The sequence below is a fragment of the Schistocerca americana genome, chromosome 3 (genome assembly GCF_021461395.2).
Source record: "Schistocerca americana isolate TAMUIC-IGC-003095 chromosome 3, iqSchAmer2.1, whole genome shotgun sequence".
NCBI classification, from domain to species: Eukaryota; Metazoa; Arthropoda; class Insecta; order Orthoptera; family Acrididae; genus Schistocerca; species Schistocerca americana.
The window spans coordinates 379,212,193-379,230,558 of NC_060121.1; the positions used below are offsets into that span (position 1 = coordinate 379,212,193).

The window sequence follows — 18,366 nt, forward strand, 5'->3', positions numbered from 1 at the left end:
ATACTGCTCCAAAATTGAGTCTGTCAGAGATGATACCACAGCTAAAGGCCAATATTTACATTCTGGAGGTAAAATTATAAGTACTGTTGATGTAAATAGAAATTTTAAAAATTCAATCATAGCTCTTTGAAGTCACTTTAATTTTGCAGGTAAGAAAAGATCACATGAATCGATTGTCTTGTTTTCAGCTAACTACTCCTGAACTGATAATTCTGCACAGTCAGTGTTAGTGAAGGAACATTTAGTTGTCTTGATTCAACTACTCTCTTCCTACAAAGTTTTTTGTCCAATATTTTCAAACCATTTGCATGGTAATGATGGTTAAATGTTTTATAATGAAATAAAAATGGGAAACACACAGTGGGCTGGAAACAATTGTGAGCATGATTTGACATTGGATTGAGACTGTTATGTTGGGTGGAGATACCCTTTCCACACCTATAACGATGACTGGAATTTTGCCTCAGAGTCATAAATGTAAATACAACACTCATCTCTTGTCTCCTCTCAAGTTTTCTTGGAGTGACTGACTAATAGTGCACTTTTGGGTGTTCAGCCAAGTTATTGATTCCATTTTTATGCAGAGTATTTTGATGACTGACACACCTGTTTTCTTCAGGTGCTGCGAACTGTGTTGTTATGCACACTCACTGTCTGGATTCCAGTATGACTGGAGTCCAGGCAGTTAGTACACATTACAACACATCCCATAGCACCAGAGGAAGACAGCTGGGTGAATTGTTGAAATACTGTGCATAAAAATGGAATCAACAAGTGCACCATTACTCTTCTCCTGTGATAACCCTTTGCGTGAATCTTTTGCCATCATCACCTCAGTCAAGGAGTTCTTTGTATCATTCAATGTTTCTTCTGCTCTTCATTTCAAATGAGGAACAAACTCAGATATAGCTTTATGCATGTTCAATTTTTTAGTTAAAATCTTGTGATTCAAAAGTTGAAATTCCAACCTCTTCTGAAAGTTCCCTGGCAGAAAACTATTGTCACACAACAGATCTTTGATTTCCTGAATGTTAATTTTACCAGTTGAGATGAAAAACCTGCCTTGTTGAGAACTATCTTCTTCATTTTTAACTAGTTTTACAACCTAAACTATAAGTTTTTTTTTTTTTGACATTTCAAATATTTCTGTACATGTTTTTGTTATTTCCACACAAAATTTCATAGTCTACCATTGCTTCTGTAAATCCTCAGCTACCTTTTACTCAAAGAACAATGTCTTGGAAACTAAATGAAGTTTCAACAATGTGAAACAATGAAATAGTTTGCTGTACTGCCAATGTTATGTCAATAGGATGCCACTCTGTTGCATAGCGGAATTTCCCTTTTGTATAATAATGAAACCTGATATGAGGTGCTACCCAAAAGTTCCCAGAATTTATGCATAGCCTGTAAAATCTATCTAATATGACATAACACCCCAAAGAGATACCTCACATATTCTTTGTGGGTCAGCACTGCAAGAGGCTTTATGCTAGGTGGTCATGTTTTGCTGTTATGTTCATTTCTCCATTGTTGTGTGTTCTGTTTCTTGCAAAATTAATGACAGAAGATGTCTGGGAGTAATATATGTCCATAAACTTTTGTTTCAAACTCTGAGAAACTACTTCAGTAACACATAACATATTTGAAGCAAGTATTTGGCGAAGATACCTTGGGTCACAGTCAAACTTATCACTGTCTTAAATGTTTTCTAGATGGTATAAACATCATTTGACTATGTTCCTTATTCAGGATGGCTGTTAACTGGCATTGATTCTGACAGTGTCATTGCTGATCATAATATGGTTCTATAAGATCATAGGCAGACTGTCCAGGACATACGCAACTTGTGGGGCTGCCTTATGGGACTCCTCAGAGGATTTTGTCCAACAAACTGCGCATACAATCGATTGCAGCAAAAATTTGTGCTGAAAATTCTCACAGAGAGCAGAAACAACAATGTGTGTGAATATGCAGAGAACTTCAAGAAAGGCATGAAAGTGAACCGCTGATGAACGCTTGGTTTATGTGTGTGATCCAGAAGACAAACAACTGTTGTCACAATGGAAAGGTTCATGATCACCCCATCCCAAGAAAGTCCAGCAAATGAAGAATAATGTGAAATCCATGCTCATATGTTTCTTCAGCATGGAAGGCACTGTCGATAAGGAGTTCATCCCTCCTTTTCAATTTGTCAATGCCGTGTTCTACCATGTTCCGAGGTACATATGGGAGGATGTGTGATGAAAATGTCCAGAAGAGTGGCACACATGTGACTGATTACTCCATCAAGAAAACACAAGGTCACACAATGCGTTGATCTTCCAGGCATTCCTGGCAAAAAACAAAATTACCATTGTTCCTCATCCATCATATTCAGCTGACCTTGAGCCGAGCTACTTTTGCTTGTTCCCCAGAATGAAACTCAAGTTTAAAGGCTGAAGATTTCACACAGTTGAGGAGATTCATGCAGAACTGCAGGTGGTGATAAATTGTCTCACAAACAGTGCATTCCAGAGAGTGTTCAGTTCATGAAAAACCACTGGGAGCAGCGTGTGTGGCTTTGAAGGTGACTGGTGAACAACAGCCGGGTAAAATGCAATGTTATTTACTGGTGTATTTTGGGAACTTTTTGGTAGCACCTCAGACAGAGTTATTTGTGACTCCACATAATGTGATTCATCCAGGAGATTCACAATGCATACTGAATATTATGGTCAGAGTCTGCTAGACTCACCTAAGTCAGAGTTTCCACTGAAATCAGGTAATCTCCTAGTGACATTAAGTAAATAATAATAGTGCAGAAATCTGTGTCAAAGGACAAAATTTACCAATTAAGTGCTATTAGTGAAAGAGGATGACCAATGACAATGACACCTCAGGTCAGATTGGCAGAAAGATACATGTTTAACAAACTTCAGTACTCGCTTGGAGATCTAAATTTGGGAGTCAGGTGGCCATCCTCCTGGGTGTAGAAGGTAGAATCCTGGTCTTTCTAGAGTGGAGGTGATGTTCAAGAGTATTCCATGTTTCTATAGTTAGAAACACAGAGATTAACAAACTTTTTCTTCCAGTACAAATAGGTTAAAGACTTTACAAGTGTGTTTCCCATGTAAGGGCAAGAAATGAGAATCACTTATTTATGATTTTTAGAATACAATTATGGGTTAATGCATGTGCATATGATTGGTAGAGAGATCTTCTTTGTAAACTATGGTGCTGTTAGCTAGCTGGAAGTGGCATTGACTGAAGAGACATACCTGGCAATAATATGTTTCTGTATACAATTCTACTTCCACACAGTAGTTGTCAATGATGCTAGAGTAGCGACTATTGTAATCTTGCTTCACTGGTGTTAGTGAGGCTAGTAAGCCTTACTAAGACCAATTTATGAGAGTCTCATAGCCAAGAATTGATCCACGTCCATCAGTAAACATTCGCTTTTCTAATAAGTCTAATAAGTATTGGTAGTGTAATATGTGGCATAATTTTAGTCTGCACACCACACATCAGTATGAGTGCATAGATTCTGGCCATAAACACATAGGATACTTTTTGCAACACTATGACATCACGAAGAATGAGGGAAGGAACATCTCCGCTGGCTTCACCCAACACTATATGAACAAGTTTATAAGTGAAAAATTCAGCTCTTTTTTAAAGACTGATATCACATTTATGACAATTAGAAATAGATAAAAATTCAAAAATACTTTTAATTTTATGTCATTGGTCTGTTATTTCCAGTGCTTTAAAAATCATGTTCACACACACACACACACACACACACACACACACACACACACACACACACACAAGGGAAGCTGTTTATTTCACTTAAATAGTTCTATTTGCTACTAGTTTTTTTGTTGCAATGCTAGTGACTCACCTATGACAGCAGCAGACTCTGCCTCCTTGACAAGAGCGTCATACGATTTACGCAACTCAGCTGGTAGGGAGTCGAGGATCTCTGCATCTTGCCGTGCAACACTTTCTCGTGACTCTAGGTTGACATAGTCATAGTCCTCCAGCCAATCAGAACCACTGCTTGGCGGTGGAGGTGAAGCAGCACGCTTGAATAGTAACGTTGAGTTACCCTGGATGAAGGAGGCAGCTTGGCGCACATCCTCTGTGAGAGCACGCGCACATGCAACCAGCTGGTCCAGAGCATCTGGTGTGCGGCAGTTCTCTTCACCCTGAGGGCACAAATAGACGTAAGACCTCTATCACAAAAGTTCAGCATCTTAAGAAAACAGAAACATAATGTGCTTTGAATGCTAAATTTCAATGCTTTTTATAAGTTGTAGTGTTCATAAATAATAATTTTTGCAAAGCAGGCAACCTTCCTTATTTTATCACTTTTCATGCAATACTCATCAAAGTTTAAATCACAGTTATCATGCACAGTGCCATCAAAACAGTGTTTTAGCCCTCAGAATGTATGAACAATATTCATCAGAATATTGGTCATTCGCCCTAACGAAGCCACACCCAGTATCAAGTAGTCATTTATAAGTGGAGGTGAATATTATGAACATAGAGGGAAGAGAGAAGCAGCACGGTGGCACAAAGGCATGTGAAATCAAAGAACTGGTTGACAAACTGTTGTAAGGGTTATCCATGAAGTAACAATCATTAGCCTTTTATAAATTCAAGAAATATATTTAATCAATGAAAGATACGTCAACAACAGAATTGAAGCTTATTTTTATTAAACAAAATTTTAGGCTCAAAAGCTAAATTTAAATTATATTCTGCAATTGTCACTAAATAATCCTCATTTGTGAACTATTTTATCAAAAACTCTGATTTAAAAATTATTAAGTTTTGACAATTGAATATGCATGTCTTGACTATCAAAACGGACAAGTGTGCACAGCGCCACAAACTTGTCAGAAATGGCAATCAGTGTGAGGAATGTTAACATTGCCCTCATATAGGGTGTTCTAGTAGAACTTACTGGAGGAATGATGTGATTCAGTCCTGAAAATGCCATGATCATCAGTACCATTACACAGTACTAGAAAAAGAGCAACTTAACTTGAAACTCTGAGGTGATTTGGCAGCAGTGTAAGAAGAGCTAGCAGTTTCAAAAGCTCTAGTTTGCTCTAATCATGTTAGGGCTAGAAAAGAAGAGTGGATTACTTACAGTCAAACCTTGGTTGAGCTTTGTTTACAATGTAAAACAAACAATCTCTGTTAACGATATTGTGATGCAGATTTGTAATAATGCACAACAGATTAGAATGGAATAAAATATGTATGTAAGACTTGTATGTCAATTAGAAATAGATAAAAATTCAAAAATACATTTAATTTTATGTCATTTGTCTATTATTTCCAGTGCTTTAAAAATAATACATAAACAAGCACACAAAATCCTTAACAGTGTTATTATTTACAGTTAAAAACTGCTAAAGATTAATTCTCCCCTCAGTAAACTGGGTAGTGTCACTGTAATGCTCCAGACTGCAAAAGGCTCACAGCACCTGCAGTTGTCCATTGCTGAGAAGAATGCACACGGCAGCAAACTAAGAGTGCATCATCATGCAGTGGAGAATGGATTACTATGTGCCAATCTAAAAATTAGTTTTTTGTTCAGCCTGGGGATGATGGGCTGGTTTTTCTCTTATTCTTCTGCACAGGTTGAGGTCAGAGCCTACTTGGCTGGCTTAAAGGCTGGCAACTTTCCACTGTGTCAGGTTGTTTCCAGCAGCTCTTGGAAAGAGACTTCGAATAATTTGTGCAGAAAGCAGCAATTTCCAGGGAAGTGTTGTTAGCAGGAGCAGTAAATAGCCAAATGAAATAGTTGTATTCAGTTTCTGAGGCTTTTTGGCAGAAAGGCCTGGATATAAAATAATTTTATGGAGTGCTTTTGCAGCTTGCAAAATTGGGAGTTCGCCATCACTTCTCATAGAACGTAGAAGTTGTGTGTCCTCTGGGGTGGCTGTCATGTTTTGTGCTGTATTTTTGTATTTGAGAGAAGGTGATCCTTTCAATCAGTCAAGCTGTTTCTTGCAGTACGGAAAACCGAGAGAATCTGAAAGTGTGTTCCTGCGTCTAGGTGTAGATTTCTGATTGAGTTATTTCCAGTGTTGGCATTTGGTGAGTGTTCACTTGCTCCATAGACACAGACCTCACAATACATTGTGGAGCCAAGCAGCTAGGTGGATGATGGTGATTACTGGATGAGATGGACTTGCAGATGCTTAATTGAAACCAGTAAATTGTACTTCCTTCGAAATTTAAGTGTGGTCTTTTTGTGTTGCCTTTTACCTGATGACTCTAAATCATATTCCTACTTTGTTATTGTGGGGATTAACAACAAATATTCCAGTCCAGGAATCAGATCCTGGAATCTTCTTGAGAACAGTTACACAGTGAAGGGCTTTAATTATTGGCTTTAGAGAAGTGAGAAGTTTAACCCTGTCTTGTGGATCAGAGTGATGATGGCAACCCTTATTTAAAATAATTTTATGAATGAGTTTACAAATGTAGCAGGTCACATAATTAATCTAGATCCACCAATTAATGTTTCCAGGTACATCTGTATATGAGCATGTTGCATAATTAGTGTTGCACACCGCTCAGCGCTGACAGTGCGCAGTTTCTGGGCACAGCCATAAGTGTGACATCACTTGACACCACAGAAGATTTGAAGAGAAGTTTTCAATATGCTGTTTGGATAAACCACCGATGTATAAAGGTTGGGTCATACTTGACATCAACAGAATGGACACATCAACTCAATTTTTCTCCTCTCATCACAGAACAGAACATTGAAAGTGAGATTATGAGATACATCTGTTACATAAAAACTCAGAATATTGTATCAGAATTAAAAATTAGCCATTATAAAGTTTATTATTGGGCAAAACAAACTTCACAACTGATGTTCTTTATGAAGTTCATATGATAAACTGACGAGAAGTGAAACAAGAGGAAAAGTATTATCCAGACATTTCAAAAGATCAACATTTATTTGCAAGAGAAAATATATACATACAACTGCATCAGATAATATTAAAAAGGCAACACATTGAGCCATTTTATATTACAGTTTTGCTTATTTTCTTTCAAGAGGCCAAATAAAGTAAAAAATGAATGGATTTTTCTTCTTCAGTAGAGATGAGTTTTTCACTGCTAACAAAACGATATTTAAGGAAAGTTCTTTCATCAATTTATGCAAAGTGTGAGCTTTTCCTTTGTCCAGGTATTGCACATTGTAAAATGTAAAAGTTTTTCCTTTCAGATATCTGGCTGATTTTCTGGAACATTGCCCATGAAAAAAATAGTGAGGACTTCATGGAACTTTTGCAATGGGTCACGCAAAAAAAGAAAAAAGTTCAACATTTGACATCAGCAGATGACGTCACCCTCCTCAATGTCAACACCAAAACTTTCTTCATGGCAAACACTGACACTGATTTTGACACTAACATCACATCCCATTCTAGAGCACTGCATCAACACAGCAAAGCTGAGTAAGCAACAAGGAAAAGCATAAATGTCAACTGGCATCATTGGCTAGGATATCCCACAGAGCGGGTTCAGCCACCTGGCAGAGGAAAAGGTATTCTTCCTCTGTACACATTGGCCCTTTCCTTGCAGATATGTTAGAGCTATGTCATATGTATATTTGTGGAGTGTAGGCAAGTGTAATGGATTGATCAGCCAGAACATTATGACCACTGACCTACTATAGATATAATCCTGTCCTGGCAATAGCAGCATCTCTTGGCAAGGAATGACTGCAAGTCAGACACAGGCACAGTGCGTGTAGTATCAGTGAGCATGCTACCCATTTGTAGAATGGGAAGGCACACAGTCTATCTGAGGCTGACTGAGGGCAGATTGTTACAGCTCAGAGACTTAGTACGAGCATTTCAGAAACTGCATGACTCGTCGGGTGTTCAAGAAGTTCTGTGGTCAGTGTCTTCAACATATGCTGAAACCAAGGTGAAACCATGTCCAGACATCACGAGATTGGGCAGCCACCCCTCATTACAGATGTCGCATGTCGTTGCCTTGGGCTGACTGGTGAAACAGGACAGGCAGCAAATAGTGGTGGAATTAACATCAGATTTTAATGCTGGCCAAAGTACAAGTATGTCTGAACACCCCTAACGATGGGCCTCTGCAGCTGACAACCCATGAACGTGCCAATGTTAACACCATGACATCGGCACATATGACTGAAGTGTGTATGTGGCCATTGGCGCTGGACGTTGGCACAATGGCAGAGCATTGCATGGTGTGGTGAATCCCGATACCTTCTTCATCATGCTGATGGGAGGGTGTGAATCCATCAGCTCCTTGACACCTGTACTGTTGGGATGCAGCTCCATTATGCTCTGGGGAACATTTACATGGACATCCATGGGTCCAGTGGAGCTTGTTCAAGACATTGGCCAAGGAGTGTCATATACTGGTTGCGGACCACATACACCCCTTCATTACACTCATGTTTCCTGAAGGCAGTGGTGGTTTTTCAGAAGGATAATGTGCCATGTCCCAATGCCAGGAGTGTAATGGAGTTGTCCAAGTAACACAGTGGCGGGTTCTAATTGATTTGCTGGCCTCCCAACTCGCCAGATCTGAATCTGATCGAACACTTCGAGGATGTGATTGAACACAGCATAGCAGCTTGTCACCCTAGCCCCAGAATTTATCGAAATTAGGTGACTTGTGTGAGCAAATATGGTGCCAACTCCCTCCAGTGACCTAACAAGAACCCAATGCTTCCATGCCACAATGCATCGCCGCTGTTCTCCATGCCAAAGGTGAACATTCCGGCTATTGGATAGGTGGTCATAATGTTCTGGCTGAACAATGTATAGTGTACCATTATGTTTTTGTTATACGATGCTGATGAGAGAGAGTGAAACTCAGTGTGGGCACATAGCCTACTCCTCTCAAAAGGCACCAATGCAGCTGCCGAGCTTAATGTACCTATTTACAGAATCAGATGCCCTCACTTCACAGGACATTGTGGAGAGATTTTGAATATAATCTAGGATGGCTATTCCAGCTTGAGTGCCTGCTGAGCACCCATGGGCAGTAGTGGGCAGCCAGGTTGCTGGGCTGTAGTGTATATGGGCACCGAAGACCTTGCTGTCATGTGCCCATCCCAACATATCCACCACCTGTAGTTTTGTGACATTATTGTCATGGCCTTGCATCCACAGGCAGCAGTGTGCAAGTAGTTCACACAAGTGCAGAAGTGTGCAAGAGGGTAGGCTACCTGGAGGGTAGCCTACACTATAGTTGTGCCTGCCCGCAAGCGAGTCAATGAGTATGCCACAACGTATGTGCCCAATGAGGTGGTGTTGGAGCAGCTTAGTAGATTGTTGAGGAATAGCATCAAGCCTGAACATGCTGCAACTTCGTGGCCTTTGTGCACCCATGAGAGTTCTTTGTGGCAATGCAAGCTGCTATACAAGTCAGTAATCATCACCAGTTTCTGACACTTCTTATTTAAGTGTGCCAAGATAATTGCTACCCCAAAGGCCAGTAAACCTGAAGCTCTTCTGCAAAACTACTGTCCCACTGCACTGCTTAGTGTGGTAAACAAACTTCTAGAATGAGTACTGCTTAACAGGATTGGTCAAATGATACTCATGGCTGTCCCTGTAGAACAGGCTGGCTTTCTCCCCAATTGAAGCTATGTTGAGTAAGTCCTGGCTCTCATTTCACATACTGAAGTGGGCTTTCAAAAGAAAACATCCATGGCTTTCATTGATCTATCAGCAGCCTACAATACCATCTGGAGAAAAGGCTCATTCTGTAAACTGATGAAGATAACTGTATTCCAGAAAAGTTACAAAGCTTATTGAGAACTTGATTGGTAATGTAGGATTCCAGGTCATCATGGGAAACAAAATCAGTAACCAGAAATTCCTCCAAAATGGCTTACCTCAAGGCTTGGTATCAGCCCTACTGCTGCTTAGCCAGAAACAGTTTGTAAAAAAATTGGTTATGCTGAATATTGCACTATAGAGAAAAGAAACCTTTGTTTTGAAACTTTGGAAGAAAAGTCTGTAGTAGCAGGATACTTCTAAAGACTGAGTGTTAGACTTAATGCCACTAAGACAGAAGTGAATTGCTTCCATATTAATAACAGACACTCCAGTAGAGTCTGGATATCTATACTGATGACAAACATCTCAGCCACAATAAGGAGACAATATATGTGGATGCCAAACTACATAGAATTCTGTCTTTTAAATCATACCTCACAAATATTGCCACTAAACTGAGGACAAGAAATAATCTCATTCAAAAACTCTGTGGAACCACACAGGGGTAATCAGCAACAACTCAGTGAACTTCTGCACTGAGCTCAGTGTACTCTGCAGCAGAGTACACTGAGCTCATTGAACTTCTGCACTGAGCTCAGTGTACTCTGCAGCAGAGTACTGTGCACTGGCATGATGTCACAGTGCTCATGTAAACAAAATTAATGTGCAGCTTATTAATACTATGCATATCATTTCGGGAATAATTAAGTCTACTTCCACCATATGGCAGCCTGTCCTATGTCACATATCACCCCAAAATCTGCAATGGAAAGAAGCCTTGATCAGGGAATACAACTAGATTCAAGGAAGCCCGGGACTTCAATTGTGTTCTGATTTTCCTGATTTCAGAATCAATTTGTTCAAGGTATCCTCCTCTTGCACTTGCAAATAGTCTCACTGGGGTTAACAATCACCAGTTCCTGGGGGAGGAAATGGCTCCAACATGCCTCAACAACATGGCAGTTGTTGGCTCGTATTATTGAGGAAGCCCCTGGGCTCGATCAAACCCACAAGATATGCTCAACTCTCAACCTGCAGAGAGCAGGATATGGAAGATGTGCATATTCACTTATTTAAATGAGGAATGCTGTCCTCACCAGTGCCACTGCTGCACAATGAGGCAGACTATGGAACTCGTCAGCAAAGACTGCAACAACAGAGCATATAGGATTAAGTTTGTTATTATGTCTTAAATGTTGAGAAATAGTGTAATGTAACTCAACAGTGAAAAGTACTTACAAGGGGATCATGCTTACTCTTCATCACCAATTTCATCATAATTTATGGTATATGCAGGGCTTGGCCAGAAATGAAAGAGACAGAAGTGGGAGCTCCACATGACCAAATGTTAGGAAAAACAGCAGTTTTGGTATCCGTGAAGTGCAGTTTCCAGACAGCAGTTGGTGCACCAGAAAGAGTATGGAATGGTAATTTGTTATTTTCAGTTTTTACCTTATTTCCACAGCAAATAAACTGAAATAATGCTCAATATATTTCATTTATTAATATTTTCATAAAAGGCATGAAAAGAAAAGGCAAAAGAAAATATAGGAATGCAAATAAATTTACAAGAAAGGATTGTACTTACAGCATCCTCAAGGACTTTGCAAGTAACTTTCCAAAAAGCAATTTTAATTAATTCATACAGGACTTGGTATCCCATTGGTTTCATTTTGACCTCTGAATAGCCTTCGGTAGCTGCACTTTAACGACAGATCCCTGGTGTGGGTAAAATAGCCCACTGGCCATTGGGGTCAGTGCCAATTACAGCTACAGAGCTCATTCCCTTGCTAGCTGTTGATTGAATAATGTGAATTTTCCAAGAATAGCGTAAAAACACAGTGAGAATACTGTTTTACTATAGAAACTTTAACACATCAATATCACTATAAAAATGCAGTGTATGTAATGTGTGGAAAATGCTAAGAGAATTACTGCTAGACTGTTTTTATGATGACCATCAATCTAACATGTATAAATCAACAATTGTGAAATATTAAGAGTATCTAACTTTGTATACGAAGTTCTAGTGTGAGCCTTACAATCCTTTCATTAAAATTTAATTGCAATAACAAATCTTTCTTTCCCTTCCCTTCCCACATCTTTCATGAAAATATTAATAAACACAATATGATGAACATAATTCAGTTTATTAGCAGTTTAAGTAACGTAAAAGCTGAAAATAAAATAAAAATATTTCTGCACAGGGTCACGATACCATGACCTGCGGATTAGTGCTGTGCATTCTTTTCACAATGCCAACAATTGCTGGGAAGCTATGCCAACATACATGGCACATCTGTCGCCTGAATCATGCCAAAAATGCTATTTTCTCCAAATGATTGGCCATCTGTAGCTCCCACTTATGTTACTCATTTCTGCCAAGTCCTACACATACCACAAGTCTTTGCAATCCTCATGCTAGATGCCATGTGCTACATAAATAAATTTTGAGATTGAGAATACAGTTACACAACAGCTATGCAGTTTACCAGAAACAAATGAAATTTGTTTGCCTGTCACGAGCAGTCGCCTTAACCACTTCGGCTGTCTGAGCAAGTTTCTGTGACTGACCAGATCTCCATGCCCCAGTGTGTACATCTGATAGTGTTCACACAATCTGTGATCTGTGCACAGGGAAAGATACACAGGGTGCATCAAAATGCGTCATTGATTTGGCACGTCTATATTTCTGAAACTAATAAACATATACAAGGAATTTCGTTTTTTGATGAACGGGAACCTCACAAAATGTTTTCGATACCTTGTCATAGGGGTTCAGTAATCCCCCTTGAGATGCATGGCTTATGTCAATGCAGTATTGATATTGTTCCCATATTGTAGCGAGCATGTCTTGAGTTGCAGCTTCCACAGCTGCTGTTATGTGACATCTCAGTTCATTCATTGTTGTTGGTAATGGAGGCACATAAACAGAGTCTTTTATAAACTCCCACAAGAAACAATCACATAGTCAGATGTGGTGACCTTGGAAGCCAGTAATGTAAGGCTGAATTGTTTGGTCCAGTATGACTGATCCATTGTTCAGCAATCCTTTAATTTAAAAATTCCTGTACTTTCAGATGCCAGTGTGATGGTGTCTGATCCTGTTGGTAAATGAAGTCATTTAAATCAGTCTCCAACTGCGTAAAAAGAAATTTCTCAAGCATATCGAGATATGGGCTTCCTGTAACAAGTTCTCGGCAAAAAAAAAAAAAAGGACCACAAACCCTTTCCCGTGAAACTGCACAAAACACATTAAATTTTGGAGAGTGTCTTTCTTGTTGTACAACTTCATGTGGTTGTTCCGTACCCCATATCCTCACATTATGATGGCGCCTTTCCATTTAAATGGAATGTTGCCTCATCACTAAACTCTAAGTGTGGAAGAAAACTGTCATCCTTCACCTTGCCAAGAGCATAATTACAGAACTCAACATGTGTTGTTTGTTATCTTCATGAAGGGCTTGCAGTAGTGAATTTTGTATGGTTTCACGTGTAAACGTCAGTGCAATACACCCAGACGGACATAGGGGTCATGTTGAGCTGCATGGCAAACGGATTTCTGAGGACTTCTTGTGAAACTATGGCCAATGTGCTTGATGTCTGTCTCAGACACTCAGGGATGGCCAGGCAATTTTCCTTTACACAGACAACCAGTTTGTCGGAATTGTTCATGCCATCATCTGATGCTCAGTGCATACATAGTACGAAAGTTACGCAGAACGGTTATTACCAACCCACACTGCACAAAGCGTAGAACACAAAACACTTTCTGTTGTTCCAAACCCATTTTTACTAGAACTGAAGTGGACGCACACTGCTGCTACCTACTGGGAACCGTGTAAAACTCTAGAGTTTGCTGTTTCCAACATTACATTGTTCATGCACATATCTGAAATAGTTATAATTTTTTAAAATTTGACGATTCTCTTTGATACATCCTGCATTTAGTTTTCTCATCATCTTGTGTTCACTTTACCCTGAAAACTGTGCACTCGGATAGCTGAAGAGGTTGAGGTGACTGCCCACAACAATTGGCAAAACCCAGGTTCGAGTCCTGGTCCGGACAAATTTTCATGTGTTCCTGGTAAATTGTACAGCTGTTGCGTAACTGTATTTGCAATATGCGAATCTGATCTTCTGTAGTATCTGTTCCTTTGGACATTTTATACCAACACCAGGTATTGTTCATTTTTTAACAGGACACGGTCCCTACCCTACATATTTCCAAAGGATAGGGAGCCGTCCTACACCTGAATGTGTCTGTGGTGCCCCTGTAGGGACGCCTGAGCATGTTGTCCTGGAATGCCTGGAGTTCAAGCCAGTTGCCTTTGAGGCAAGGCAAGAACTACAAAATACACCAATAATGGAAGCATTAAGAAACCCTAAAACTTACAGCACACTATAAAATCTGGTTGATCAAGTCTCACAGTTTTCAAAATAAATATTTGAATAAAACTACTGAATTACTAGAGAAAATCCGTACTCCTCAGGACTGACTGAGGAGTATTGTGGCAAAAACCAACAGTTACATTCCCATGGAGAGTGGAATGGCAGGTTCTCGTCCCCTCTGGATTGCCGTTGGCTAGGGTGCCTGTCTGCCTATCTCCAATGGGGGACTTAAATGGTCTGGGGACCGCAAAGAGGGCAAAAAGGAAGATGATGGAGGGACCTCCCTGCTCTATGGAAACATAGACATGAGTGGTGCCCCAAGGGGGGATTCCAATGGAAGGGTTGCCTTTTTGCAGTCCAAACTCAAACCCGATCAAGACACAAACTCGACCAGACACTGAGTTGTATAAACTGCAAACTGTAATTGTACAAATTGTAAATACTTGGTATACGCTGATTTTCTCCATGTTTTCTGATTTTGTTTGTAAAACTTTTTTGGTTTATGTTAGCACAGAAGCACAAGTTCAGATCCACATTCGTAGCAGTAGATTCCTCGTAAAATAGTTTTTGTGTATACAGCGCAGAAGCACAAGTTTAGTTTCACATTGTGTAGCAGTAGATTCTTTTGTAAAGTAGTCTTTGTGTTAAGTAAGGGTGGTGGAGGGAAGAAAAATAAATGTGAAATGGCAGTGGTTTTCTTAGGTAGTAGACGGCCCACCTCCTCGTGGTAGGGATGGGCAACGCTCTCGAATATCTGGAGTGACTAAGAAGGCGATTTTTTGTAACATTTTGTTGTAAAAGTATACTATAAATGTAGATATCACTGTTATTGTAAGTCATTAGTAATGTCTAGAAAGTAGCAGCCACTTTTGTTACTAGGTAATGGGTTATGTAAGTTAACAATAAAAAAAGGATGTTCCTTTGTACATGCACACATGTCTGAAGAAACACTGCTCTGACAGACACTGCACTAATACACTATTGGCCATTAAAACTGCCATACTGCAAAGATGACGTGCTACAGACGCAAAATTTAACTGACAGGAAGAACATGCTGTGATATGCAAATGATTAGCTTTTCAGAGCTTTCACACAAGGTTGGTGCCAGTGGCGATACCTACAACGTGCTGACATGAGGAAAGTTTCCAACCGATTTCTCATACACAAACAGCCATTGACTGGCGTTGCCTGGTGAAATAATGTTGTGATTCTCGTGTAAGGAGGAGAAATATGTACCATCACGTTTCTGACTTTGATAAAGGTCGGATTGTAGCCTATCGCAGTTGCGGTTTATCGTGCCGCGACATTGCTGCTCGCGTTGGTCAAGATCCAATGACTGTTAGCAGAATGTGGAATCGGTGGGTTCAGGAGGATAATATGGAATGCCGTGCTGGATCCCAACAGCCTCGTATCACTAGCAGTCGAGATGACAGGCATCTTATCCGCTTGGCTGTAACAGATCGTGCAGCCACGTCTCGATCCCTGAGTCAACAGATGGGGACGTTTGCAAGACAACAACCATCTGCACGAACAGTTCGACGACGTTTGCAGCAACACGGACTATCAGTTCGGAGACCACGGCTGCGGTTACCCTTGACGCTGCATCACAGACAGGGGCACCTGCGATGGTGTACTCAACGACGAACCTGGGTGCACCAATGGCAAAACGTCATTTTTTCGGATGAATCCAGGTTCTGTTTACAGCATCATGAGGGTCGCATCCGTGTTTGGCGACACTGCAGTGAACGCACATTGGAAGCGTGTATTCATCATCGCCATACTGGCGTATCACCTGGCGTGACTGTACGGGGAGCCATCAGTTACACGTCTCGGTCACCTCTCGTTCGCATTGACGGCACTTTGAACAGTGGACATTACATTTCAGATGTGTTACGACCCGTGGCTCTACCCTTCATTCGATCCCTGTGAAACCCTACATTTCAGCAGGATAATGCACGACCGCATGTTGCAGGTCCTGTACGGGTCTTTCTGGATATAGAAAATGTTCGACTGGTGCCCTGGCCAGCACATTCTCCAGATCTCTCACCAATTGAAAACGTCTGGTCAATGGTGGCCGAGCAACTCGCTCGTCACCATACGCCAGTCACTACTCTCGATGAACTGTGGTATCGTGTCGAAGCTGCAGGGGCAGCTGTACATGTACACGCCACCCGAGCTCTGTTTGACTCGGTGGCCAGACGTATCAAGGCCGTTATTACGGCCAGAGGTGGTTGTTCTGGGTACTGATTTCTCAGGATCTATTCACCCAAATTGTGTGAAAATGTACTTACATGTCAGTTCTAGTATAATATATTTGTCCAATGAATACGTGTTTATCATCTGCATTTCTTCTCGGTGTAGCAATTTTAGTGGACAGTAGTGTATACATGAATGCGCCATAAAATTTATTCGCCCTGCCGTTGCACATCGCAGAGGGCTGAGCATCACGCGCCTGCAGCTCGGCCGAGCGTGAACGGGAGTTAAGCAGAGAAATGCCGACCTGGTCCCTGGCGAGGCGGTCGAGGTCCCAGTTGGCGGCGTCGAGCTGCGCGGCCGCGTCCTGCACGAGGCGGTCGGCGTCTCGCAGCGCGCGCGCCAGCGGCCGCAGCTTGGGGGCGAGCGCCTTGTCGGGCGCGCGCGCCGCGTTGCCCAGCGCGCCCTCGCAGAAGTCTGCCAGGTCGTGCAGCGACGAGCGCAGCCGCACCGCCGCCAGCCGCACGTCCATGAGGCGCGCCTCCAGCCGGTCGCGCCGCCGCCACTGCGGGCCCGCCAGCCCCAGCAGCCGCGACGTCGCGCCCGCCGCCTCCGCCTGCAGCCGCTCCAGCGAGTCCAGCGCAGAGCCCAGCTCCAGCGGCAGCGGGCTGCTCGCCGGCGGCACGTCGTACAGCTGCAACCGTTACTACTGCTATACGAGGGCATTCGAAAAGTTAAGATACAATGGCTCGCAGTCCTTAAATAGAACATTTATTTAGAAAACGTCAGTTACATCTTATTAACTGGATTATTTGTTATTTTTCGACATAATCACCCCCATTATCCGAACATTTGTTAAGTCGGTGCACAAGCTATTGTATCCCAGAGTCATAGAAGGTTGTCGGAACCACATGTCAACTTCATCTTTGATCTCTTCATCGCCGTGGAATGATTTTCCAACAAGATGTGACTTCAAGTAACGGAAGACATGGAAGTCGGTGGGCGCAAGGTCCGGGCTGTATGGCGGATGGTCCAATACGTCCCATTTCAATTGTTTGAGTAGTGCTTTGTTTACGAGCGCTGAGTGAGGCCGAGCGTTGTCATGAAGCAATCGGACTCCACTTGTCAGCATTCCCCTCCGTTTGTTTCGAATTGCCATTCGAAGACGTTTCAAAGTCTGGCAATATGCAGCAGCATTAACTGTCTTTCCAGGAGGCACAAATTCCAACAGAAGAATGCCTTGTCTGTCCCAAAAAACAGAAGCCATGATTTTCTTCGCTGAAATCGACGTTTTGCGTTTCTTGGCTTTTGGTGAATTCGAATGGCGCCATTGCATTGACTGTTGCTTGGATTCAGGTGTATGGGATAAACCCACGTCTCATCACCTGTCACAACGTGATCAAGGAACTCATCACCTACTTCAGCATAGTGTGTGAGGAAGTCGAGTGTCAAGCCCATCCTTTTCTTTTTGTGTTCTTCCGTTAACAGTTTTGGAACCCAGCGCGCACACAATTTCCTGTACCCTAACTTGACAGTCACAACGTCATAAAGTGTTGTCATTGACACGTCCGGTATGATCTGATGCAATTCTTTCAATGTGAGACGTCTATTCACACGAACTGCTTCCTCCGTTCTCCGAAGAAGGCATCAGAGATCACAGATGGCCGACCTGTTCTTTGTTCGTCATGAACATCAGTCCTACCTTCAGAGAAATGACGACACCATTTCGCTACATTTTGTCGATTCATAATGTTCCCATAAACAGAGACAATTTCTTTGTGAATATCCACTGGTTGCTCACCGTTTGCATGAAGAAAACGTATGACGGAGCGCACTTCGCATTTGGCGGGATTCTGAATTGGCGCAGCCATTTCAAACACGACGTACTCCAACCAGAAGCAACGTTCAACTGCCGAACGACCACGAGGAGAAAGCTAACGGTTCAAGGTTAACACCAGTGTTGCCAACTTGCTCGCCAAAA

At 41.6% G+C, this 18,366-nt stretch overlaps 1 protein-coding gene across 1 annotated transcript in view; it reads right to left on the reverse strand.

Annotated features, from left to right (window-relative positions):
• The window catches only part of LOC124605496 (breast cancer anti-estrogen resistance protein 1), a 549,172-nt gene that overhangs the window by 2,841 nt on the left and 527,965 nt on the right, over positions 1-18,366 (reverse strand). The window contains exons 6-7 of the mRNA XM_047137222.1: positions 16,693-17,079; positions 3,890-4,196 (exon numbers count right to left, since the gene is read on the reverse strand). Of these exons, the coding sequence (XP_046993178.1) occupies positions 3,890-4,196; positions 16,693-17,079 (694 nt within the window). The remainder of the gene's footprint in view (positions 1-3,889; positions 4,197-16,692; positions 17,080-18,366) is intronic.